The sequence below is a fragment of the Micrasema longulum genome, unplaced genomic scaffold (assembly GCF_059751315.1).
Source record: "Micrasema longulum isolate JH-2025_06_02 unplaced genomic scaffold, ASM5975131v1 h1tg001893l, whole genome shotgun sequence".
NCBI lineage: Eukaryota > Metazoa > Arthropoda > Insecta > Trichoptera > Brachycentridae > Micrasema > Micrasema longulum.
The window spans coordinates 55728-66844 of NW_028279067.1; the positions used below are offsets into that span (position 1 = coordinate 55728).

Below are 11117 nucleotides of genomic sequence, written 5' to 3' on the forward strand. Positions count from 1 at the left end.
CTTTCCATTGTGGTGTATCCCAACTCAACACAGGGCTTTTGGTTTCATGGAGTTAGAGATACATTATTATTTTTTGTAATATGGGTAACTATGTGTAAATAAATAAATAAAATAATAATTACAGTATTTTTCGGCCTCGTGGTGTAATGGCCAGCGCATTTGCTTACCATGCAAGAGGTCTCGGGTTCGATTCCGGACATGGTTGATATGAAATATTATTTAAAAGAGTGTTATTACACTAGAATATTCCATAGTCCCTAGACTGGTACCTGAAGCTTAAGACTGATCACCTTACCTATATGTAACAAAAATGATCAAGATTTGCTGCGATTGGTGTACCAATACAGTGCCCTATGTACCATTAGGTGCGGAAAGGGAATGATGATGATATTTAGACACACTTACGCTTTCCATGACTTTAGTGAAGTAAAAGAGCTGAAACCTTTTGCCAGGTGGGTGAGATTCATCTGGAGGCTGGATTTTCTCCCCAGGGAGTTATTTAAATCTAAATTTGTTGCAACAGAGAGAAAACATTGTTGAGGAGAATATGGAAGTCTAGGCATTTACAGGGCTTATGACCTGTCATTGGCTGGTTTATATGTCATAAGTCTTGACAGGTCATAAGCTCTGTAAATGCCTAGACTTCCATATGCCTTCCTCAAAAATGATTTCCTTTTCTGCTGCAACAAATTTAGATGTAAATAACTCTCTAAGGAGGAAATCCAGCCTGTTGACAAACATTTGGACATACTGAAAACATTGTTAAATAAAAAACTTTGTTAAATAAATGATTAGCTGTGTATTTTTTAAAACCAATTTATTTTTTGATTTACATAAAAAAAAATGTTATGACAATTCAATGCGAATATCTCGTTCCCAATTTCTTTCTTTTGTACGATGTCTGTCTCTCTGTTTTTTATTCAATGTCCCTTGTCTTTCTTGTCTATACTTGACTGCACTTAAATCCTTAGCAGAGAAATGAGTGACTTTAGGAATTTCTTTCTTCGATCCGATGCCATGTCTGTCAGCCTTCAGTACAGTTTTGATAGGGAACTTGGTGCCTTTACCATCAGGCCCCAACCCGCTTTCTCTATTCCAACCAGTTCTGAGGAGTAACTGATATCCCTTATTACTCTCTGGTATTCCGTAGCACGTTCGACTTTTTCTTTTGCCATTGTGAAAAATGTGTAATGTTGAAGAGTTATGCTGTTTAACAGCATTTGACTTGATGTATATTTTACAAACACTGCATAAAATATCTCTATTACTTTCCCGATTGTCACAATTACCAGCTACACTGGGAAAATCGTAGTATTCCGATATGAATTTAGCAATCTCCCGTGATTTGGCAACAGTTAAAGCAGTTTTATTCGTCTTATCTTTGTGGTTAGTATCAGCTCTCCAATCTAACAAACATTTTATACATGCCAGAGCTCCTGATTGAGACGCACACATTAATGCTGTCCAGCCAAAGTTATCTGTACAATTTAATATTTTAGGACATTTAAAAAATATACCTTTTAAAATGTCTGCATCGTTGTTTTGAGCAGCTGCTAAATATTTGCAAACGAGACTCGTAGTTGGCTTTTGTGGAACAGAATCTCGATTAATGTCATTTTTCTTATGAGAGACATTTGAAGTACTTTTTGATAGTGCATTCAGACTGTGTTTCGTGTTTTGATGGGTCTCGGAGTTCGAAACAAGGTCTAAATAAAAGTCTTTTACTTCGTTTCCATTCAGATTTGTATGTAAAACTCTTTTAGTGTTATTTTTATGTTCAATTACCGTGGAAGTTGTTGAATTGTCATTTTCGCGGATAAACTGTTTCCATTCAATATCAACAGTTGATAAAGCAACCCAATTACGATGTAAACTCATATTATATTAAAATCGAATAAAAATGGCAAAATAAAGCCATTCATTAATGTCGCACAGCAAAAATAATGCAACATTTACGATTGACAGCGTCTGCCATAGATCGACGTTGACACATAAGATGCATAGACTATTTGTATAACATAGAGCAACGAGACCACCTAGACGTTTTTACCATAAACATAAAACACCACACAGTGATAGAGAACATTTTAGAGAATGGACATGGTTTTCCAAGCATTTATAGGGCTTATGACCTGTCATTGGTTGCTTTAAGAGGGCACTTTCACAATTCTGCCTACGTTTGAAGATACGTATTTTTTCAACTGTTTATTTTTGTAAAGTTTTTTTAAAAATTTTATTTATAAATCATTCCATAAAAACTATTCTATAAAGTGCAAAACATTACATTTGGATTTCATTCCTAGGAGTTACTACAACTTAATTCGCATCTTAAATAAGGGAGATAAGGTTGTTGACATTACGTGTACGCAAATACAACCATAGTGGCAGTAGCAACTCATATTAATGATTATCATATCTATCTCAGTAAGCAAAACAAAATATTTAAAAATAACCAAAGCGTCCTAATCTCTGAAGTAAGGGAACAAACGAGTTTTGCCTTGGCAGCAGGATGCCTAGGAAATGTTGTATGTCACGTTAAATACATGTGGATTGGAAGCAAGATTCGGATATACAAAATGTGCGTTAGGTCGATCATGGTTTATACAATAAAGAGAAGGGTAGATACAGTAGGAACAAAAAAAGAAAACCTTTGTTACTCCTTAGAACGTCAGAAACGAAGGTGCTAAGAGCAATTGCAGAAAAAACCCTAAAGGGCAGAATGACGGACTTGCTATACTTAAGGCATAGAGTTAAAAAGCTAAAACCTTTATTGATGATGATGAGATTCATCTGACATAATTATTTTACCTACATACTATGAAATCCCCTAAAATATTTTTTTTTCTTCTTGGAACAACATTTTGAGTTGGTTCAAATGTTTTATTATTTTAAAATAAAATTCACTGAACAGCTATATACGACCTTAAAAATTAAAAATAAACAACACAAGACTGTTGACGTGACGTTCGGCTTTTGACATTCAGCTGTTTTAAAATAAAAAGATGAGAATCACTAATTTAAAAAAGAAGTTTATAATATGTGCCAGTCTGGTAGTTTTATTAATTTTATATACATTATTTTCATGGAATCGTGATGGAGGTTCTTCATTACCAATTCATGAAAAACTATCAGGAAAAGAGGTTCCCATTCTCGTCGACGGTAAGTAAATGTAGAAATGTTTTTTTACTGCTGTAGTTTCTGAATGAAATTACTGTGATAACTTGCAACCGTTTTATAGAATTAGACTGTGTGTAATAAATTGTTTGTTTAATGTTTAATAATGTTTGATTTATTGTTTAGGTCTCGGTAATTTCGAACCAAAAGACCTAACAAAGCGCACGGGTCCTGGAGAGGGTGGCACGGCGCACAAGTTACGGGAGAATCAAGCTAACGACGTAGCAGAATCAGAATCCCAGTATGGAATGAATATGGTGTGCTCTAATGAGATTTCACTCGATCGTTCTGTGCTGGATACAAGGCTCGAGGAATGTCGGCACTGGGACTACCCAACTCAGCTGCCGTCTACTTCCGTAATAGTTGTCTTCCATAATGAAGGATTCTCAGTTCTCATGAGAACCGTCCACTCTGTTATTAATCGTTCTCCTCCTGAGATGCTTCATGAAGTTTTACTTGTAAGTTGTACTTATTTTTATTGCAATAAAATACCTTTAGTTCATTTATAGAACAAGTTTGACAAAATCGTGGCTATGTATTCCACTTACCATATCATCAGGTTTCTGGAACAAGTTGGTAACTACAAATTTACAAAAAATGAGTTTGATTCCTAACTGGCATTCAATAATCTTCGTTTAAATAGTAAATATATTTTTATATATAGAATACGAAATATCGTATTCTATAAATACAAAAAAAAATATTTTAATATTCAGTTAGAAATTTTATTTGAATTTTTGAGTTGGGATGAGATTTTAACTTCAAACGTGCAATATCTCGCTGCTAGTTAAATGTCCAACCAATTTTTTCCAGAAATTCGGCAATAATATACGTGGTTTTCAGTGGATTTCTATAGTTGTAACTAGATTCACAGTTTTTTTTATTAAAAATACATATTAGTTCTCTTATAATTTAGCCAAAAATATTTAAATTCTGGTGGCCATTTTCAACGAGTTGTAAACAACTCACTATTAGAAAATAGAAATCAAGTTAGAGTGGAGTGGGGTTTGAACCTCGGACCTCTGATCTGTGAGTTTGCAACACTAGCCACGGGACTACAACTCAATTCAAGATAGTAATTAATAAATAATTGTAATTATTACAAAAATAGTAAAAAAATAATTATCCATAAGTAGTATTATAGCGTAGCAAAATATAAGCTATAAGCTCAGCAACACAATTTAACCGTATGGTAAAAAAGTGCAATGTTCCAATTCCTCTTTACATGGTTCTTATTTTTCAGCACAGTTGCAATTTCGGTAATATTTTGATACTAGTTGACAAATAGCTTGAAATATCAAAAGATATCATAAGGAATCAATCGTTTCATTGTAATAATTAAACATATTTGTACAGGTTGACGATTTCTCTGATAAAGAAGATCTCACATCTAAATTGGATACTTATATCCAGAGGTGGAATGGTAAAGTACGAATCATCCGAAATTCAGAACGAGAGGGCTTAATAAGAACTAGATCGAAGGGTGCGCATGAAGCTACAGGGGATGTCATCGTGTTCCTGGACGCCCACTGTGAAGTCAACATCAACTGGCTGCCGCCGCTCTTAGCTCCCATCTACCGCGATCGCACAGTTATGACTGTTCCCACAATCGATGGAATCGATCATAACAATTTCGAGTATCGTCCCGTGTATGGAAAAGGAAGTCACTATCGCGGAATATTTGAATGGGGAATGCTGTACAAAGAAAATGAACTTCCCGACCGAGAAGCTCGCCGCAGAAAACACAACTCGGAACCTTATAAGAGTCCGACTCATGCCGGAGGACTGTTTGCAATCAATCGACAATTCTTTTTAGATATCGGCGCGTATGATCCCGGTCTGTTGGTTTGGGGCGGAGAAAACTTCGAATTGAGTTTCAAGATCTGGCAATGTGGCGGCAGTATAGAATGGGTACCGTGCTCTCGTGTCGGACACGTCTACCGAGGTTTTATGCCGTATAGCTTCGGCAAGCTCGCTAACAAGAAGAAGGGTCCTCTCATTACGATAAACTACAAGAGGGTAATCGAAACCTGGTTCGATGATGAACACAAAGAGTATTTCTACACGCGAGAGCCGATGGCCCGTTTTCTGGACATGGGAGACATTTCGGATCAGGTAGATCTTAAAAATAAGTTGAATTGTAAAAGTTTCTCGTGGTTTATGGAGAATGTCGCGTACGATGTTTACGACAAGTTTCCTAAACTGCCTCCGAATGACCACTGGGGGACGGTGCGCTCTGTGGCGGCTAACGTGTGCCTAGACACTATGGGCCGTGCGGCTCCAGCCTACCTGGGCACGGGGCTGTGCCACGGGATGGGAAGCAACCAGCTATTCCGCATGAACAGTGCGGGGCAGCTGGGGGTGGGCGAGCGCTGCATCGAGGCGGACACGCAGGGAATTAAGATCGCGTATTGCCGTCTCGGCACCGTAGATGGGCCGTGGCTGTACTCCAGTAGCACTCGGATGATCTCACACCAGGTATACACCAAGTGCCTCGCTGTACATCCGACCACCAAGCTGCTGTCTCTAGTCGTGTGTGACCCCAACAATACATACCAGCAATGGATTATCAAACAAACCAAGCCCAGTTGGTGAGAGTTCTCCGTGAATATGCATTAATTTGCGATACATAATTAATACCCGGAGGTAAAGGATCTTATTCATTTTTTTTTTGTTTGAAATAGATGTTGCGTACTACTGTACGTATTAGCTGTTTGTTATCACGAAAACATTCATAATTCTTGCTTATTATTTTTTTCTGCAATTTTTTTTGCAAATGTATTATTATTTACATTTAATAATCTGGGAAATTATATGTCGGTACTATAATAATCCTTTGTCTCGTGGATATAAAATTATTTTTTTACAAATTAAAGTATAATTGTTAGTAATTATAATTATGTAATCAAACAAAGGATTGCTGTTTCTGATTGTAATCCGTTGTTGGACATTCCTTGGACTGAATATTGCATTTATCTTTATTATATTTTCAACCATTCTAAAAGCAAAATATTATCTTATTCTATAATCATTCAGAATATTCCGAATGTGATGCATACTATTATGTATTGTTATATATTGCCATATTTATATGGAATCTTAATATCTGTTTTTTTAATTAATTGTTAACGCCATGATGTAACACACAACTTGTCATTTATTTTACTTATTATAATACTAAAGGACCTTTTCTAAGACTACAATAATTGCATTCCGTCACTCGTTCATGTTTTCTTACTAATAGAAATCCATTTTTTCCTCTTTAATCTGTATTACATTTAAGATGATAAAAAAATTATTAGACTAAGATTTTAACTGTTATCTTTAATCGTTATTTCTTTGAAATCGAACTTGTTTTCTTAAAATATTTGTTTATCGGTTTTATTGTCTGTCACAAAAATTTTTAATTCGATATTTTATATTATTTTAAATGCTTCAGTTTTATATTTAGAGAAAATTTAAATAAAGCTTTGTAAATATTTCTGACACAATATGTACAAGTGAACTAAACATACATTTTATTACACAGTGTGCTCCATAATCTAGACATTCATGCAATATTTTCATATCGACTAATAAAATATATGCAATATTACATATTTATGTTAAACTATAATAGTCTTGACTGATTTAAACAATGTGTCGGCCTAACTAAAATAATTCAAACATGTTTCGAAGGAGTTTGTCAATGGCTAAAACTGAGTTCAAGTAATGGTTATAATTTTTTAAGATATTGATTTTGCTTTGGTCTTGTAAGAAGATATATTGTTATACACGATCAGTGTTATTTTACACTACTTAAATTTTACAACATTGATAGTAAAATTATTATGCATTGTCACAAATAAACATCCACTGAGGATTGTACTTAGTATTAATAACTACGTACCTACTAGTAGTAAAGAATATTATTGTTGTGATTTTATGTCTCAATTAAATATAACATTTGATAAGTTTAGATTAGCACAATGTTTAAAGTTCTCTGCCTTGAAGAAAGTTTTTTATCTTGTAAACATTTATGTGTAAATATTTATTTGTGCCTTTTATTGTTCTCTTTAGAATGTTTTCACTCTACTTGCCTGAGAGAGCAGTTATTGTTCAAATAATATGCATATTTTCAGTATTATGTGAATTAATGTAAATATTTAGCAATATTTTTTTTCTTAAGATGGCTACAAGACAATTTCGACAGCTATTTATAAGAAAAATCACATGGTCTGTTATTTTGTATCGAGTTATTGTCAATGGCAGTCGTTTTTCTCATTACGTTCACTGAATTATAAGCGTTTTTACGAATTTGTGAGATATTTAAAACAAGCTGTTGCAGAACAAATCGTCCAGCACAATTCAGCACCATGTCATGTTTACATGAAGTTGTTGGACTATTTCATGAACGATACGGTTAATCTTTTTACTCGCCTGGAAACCCACAAGATATTAATTCTAGGGCTAAAAGCTGGATTTTTAAAATTAAATTTATATTTTTCAGTGGCCTCTGTGGTGTAATTGCTAAGACACTTGACTCGGGCTTGGAAGGCTCTGGGTTGGATTTTTGGTGAGAGCACAAAAATAAGTGTGATTTTTCTCAAGACTGGGTGTTCTGTAATTCACTGCATTCATTGGGCCTCTTGGCCTGTTGTGATGCAAAAGATTAATAAACGTTAAGGCAATTGAAGCTATAATTCAGGCGTATTGACATAAATGTCTTCTATTAAATAACACAGTAAGATATATTCAGGTAAACGTCGTTTTGCGCCGGTTTGATTTACGCCGATTTACAATTACGCCGGTTTTGTGCCGGCGTGGGATTCCCCGTTTCTGCCGACACCAGACGACAGTAGGCGCTGTGATTCTATTAGCAGATACACTTTTACATGTTGTTTTATTCTATTACCGTGTACGCGAGCAGCCTATTGTGTGTGAAATTGTTTCCGAGTTAGTTTTCATTTTGTTTTTAAGAAAAATAAAAAGATATGATTATGCTTTTTATTTTATTATCATTAAAATTGAAAGAATATTAAAATATTTGTAGTTTATGCTATGATTCTGCAAGAAAGGAAGCAACAATCAAAGCAAATAAAATTGGATGCTTTTTTAAAAATGTAAAAGTGTGAGAATTAAATTTAGCACCGAAAAACTGGTGAGTTAGTATTTATTATAAAAAATTAAATTATTTATATCAAGAGATTATTATTTATCTTGTAAACGAATTAAAACTGTATTTATTAAATACATTTATAATATGTTTTGAATATATGTATAGGATATGTATTAAATAAACATGTTAGCTTGTTCTTAGAATTTTGGCACAGAACCTAACCTTATATCTTCCATTATATTTGTGTTCATTTTACGGTCAGTGTCTTTAGGAAGGAAACCCCGGCGTAAAACGACATTTACCTGTATTTTCTTTTTAAAAATTATGTCATCGGGTTTCGTGCACAAGTTCGTGACTACGTTTGACTATTTGTGAGATATTGCACTTTTAAAGTCAGAAGCTCATCCCAAATCAACATTTCAAACAAAACTGCAAGCTGAATATTATAAAACATTATTTTTTTTATTTAGATAATATGATATATTTTTATTGACTTTTTAAATAAAGATTATTTCATGCCATTTATGAAGACATCTCATTTTTCTAAAATTTAAAGTTACTAACTTGTGCCAGAAACCCAACGATATTTAGAATATATTGGCATGTGTTGACATTAATTCGCACAATATTGTATATTCACAATCGTGAGTTCAATATAAGGATTTTCTTCAATTTTGACAAATGTGTACTACTTTTATACTATCACCTCATTTCACCGCAGGGGTGTGCAGAGGGGATAAAATCCCACATATAACATATGTCTTTTTTGACCTATTCATAAAAAGGCACGTGTATTTTTTATCATTTATAAAACTCTTGACATCGGAATCCAAGGGTTTTTGTAAACGTCACTATTTCAGTATAGTGATTAAAAATATTGATTGATGTATTTTTATTTTAATTTGGAAATGAATTGCAATTTGTTTTAAATAAATGACATTATTGAAAATATATATATATATATATGTTAAGTTTGACAATAACGAAAAAGGCCACAATCTTCCTAGAAGTGCTGACAGATATGTTCTGTCATATTTTTATTTTATCTCGTGCGCTTCTGCCCTAACAGCTCTTATAATATAGCCACAAAGTATTAACAAATATAATTACATAGCTACTCCAGTATAGAATATTTGGTGGTGGGTGTTCTCTTATTCTACTTAACCTAATAGAAAAGTACTTCAGTTTCATACTCCTTTATTAATATACTCGATGAAGTTAATCACTTTGTTTTTATATATTTTTTTATAGTTATTTAAGTTCTTATGAAAGTACTAATTGATCATTATACTATTTAATCCGGCATAGGATTCTCCACACTCTGAAACCCACATTTCTGAAAATTATTTCATGTTTTTCTAGTCTGGATTTCATTCATAATACTCATATGATTTTTAAATTAATAAGCAATTTAAAGATTATGTATTCATATTTCTTCTTCTTTCATCTATTCCAACCAAGAAATATATATTTTTTTATTTGATCGTAAATAATAATGAGGTAGTTCAGTGCTCAAAATTAGAGTGTTTAATTGTATGGCGAAGCTTCTCAAAAATGTATGAAAGAATTAATAAAAATAAACTACTTTAAAACGTCACAAGTTTTAGTAAGAATAGCCAATCAATTATGTGTTTTGATATATTTCCTGATTCCGGGAAGCCATGTTAAGCCTGTTTTCATACGTACGGGATATCTTTTTAACTGTCAGTACAACTCACCGACGACAACTAGTGACATCACAGGCGGAGTAATTTCAAAATTACAGACCTTTAAAAAATCATGGCGATGATAATACGATACATAAAAATAAAAAAGCGTAGTTTAATACTTTATTTAAAAATAAAAATATTTTAAAATAACAACTGAACTTCCTCATTATGTGGTAAGACTTGCAAGCAATATTTTTTTCACATATCACATTTTGTCTGTTACTACTTTATTAACGATTTTTGCCTTGTAACTACCTTCAGGGAAAACCGATTTAATCAATGATGTATACAGTGAATTTTTAGATTCAAAATAAATAAATAAATCTTAATATTTTGATTATTTAGAAAATATTGTTTTTTTACTCAGAATTCTCTCTGCTTCTAACATTCTTAGTTTTTTATTATTTTTACTATTACATAGGTATGTATGGCCTAAAAGTTTTTGTATTAAATGTAGAAAAAAATATGTATCTTCCTTTGTTAGCGGAGCTTAAAAGAAATTGTGTTTTTGCACTGATATGTTAATTCATATTTAATAATACAGGGTTGATGATATTAAACGAAAAAGTTTTAATTTGACACTAAATTCATTTACAAAACAATGTTCGACTGTTTCTTCCCTAAGCTTACTAAATTTAGTTTTCCATTTTCAGTATCTAGATTTAAATGTTATCTACACACCAATTTGAAGATTTTATTCTTGTTCTATGTATATTTTGTAAATATCACAAATTTTGATGTAATTTTTATATAAAAAATAAATCATTGTTAACATAATATATTGTATAGACTTTTTTTAACCTTTTATCTTCTGGATTGCCTGCCATAATGCCTGTTATCTATCTGTGTGTCTTAAACATAAAAACATACAAGCTTTTATCCGCGACTTTTCTCGTGTGGTAATAATTAGTTTTTTACAATGAGAATTTTACCGATAGAATGATATATTTTTTCGGGCTAAAGAGTAGCTTGTATTGACTGGCGTCCCTCCTAACTATCGCCATGGAAAAAAAACAACGATCCATTAGTCCATGAAGACGTAGCTTCGTTATTCTGTGTTAATATTAATTCATTTTTCCACTAAGAATTTCCTCGAAGAAGTGATTTTTTTTTACGGGATGAAAAGTAGCCTATTT

The 11117-nt window shown here is 32.8% G+C and overlaps 2 protein-coding genes across 3 annotated transcripts; one reads left to right on the forward strand and one right to left on the reverse strand.

The window, feature by feature from the left end:
• Nucleotides 1–775: 775 nt before the first annotated feature.
• Nucleotides 776–1994, reverse strand: LOC148273627 (G patch domain and ankyrin repeat-containing protein 1 homolog). Its single transcript, XM_088238412.1, has one exon. It carries the CDS (start codon nucleotides 1876–1878, stop codon nucleotides 847–849), a length of 1032 nt encoding a protein of 343 aa, XP_088094538.1. The 5' UTR covers nucleotides 1879–1994; the 3' UTR covers nucleotides 776–846.
• Nucleotides 1995–2942: 948 nt separating this feature from the next.
• On the forward strand, nucleotides 2943–10764 carry Pgant7 (N-acetylgalactosaminyltransferase 7). Of its 2 annotated transcripts, XR_015824525.1 has the most exons (4): nucleotides 2943–3159; nucleotides 3301–3632; nucleotides 4531–7575; nucleotides 7664–10764. XR_015824525.1 is itself a non-coding variant. In XM_088238419.1 (3 exons), the coding sequence occupies exons 1-3, from the start codon at nucleotides 3003–3005 to the stop codon at nucleotides 5767–5769; spliced, it is 1728 nt and encodes a 575-aa protein (XP_088094545.1). In that variant the 5' UTR covers nucleotides 2943–3002; the 3' UTR covers nucleotides 5770–10764. The 2 variants fall into 2 exon arrangements, 1 of the variants encoding a protein (XP_088094545.1); XM_088238419.1 differs by having other exon boundaries at nucleotides 4531–10764.
• Nucleotides 10765–11117: the final 353 nt, after the last annotated feature.

Coding starts and splice junctions, on each gene's coding strand:
- LOC148273627 (XM_088238412.1), bottom strand. CDS start 1,878: ATGAGTTTACATCGTAATTGGGTTGCTTTATCAACTGTTGATATTGAA.
- Pgant7 (XM_088238419.1), top strand. CDS start 3,003: ATGAGAATCACTAATTTAAAAAAGAAGTTTATAATATGTGCCAGTCTG. Junction 3,160..3,300: donor GGTTCCCATTCTCGTCGACG/GTAAGTAAATGT, acceptor TTTATTGTTTAG/GTCTCGGTAATTTCGAACCA. Junction 3,633..4,530: donor TGCTTCATGAAGTTTTACTT/GTAAGTTGTACT, acceptor ATATTTGTACAG/GTTGACGATTTCTCTGATAA.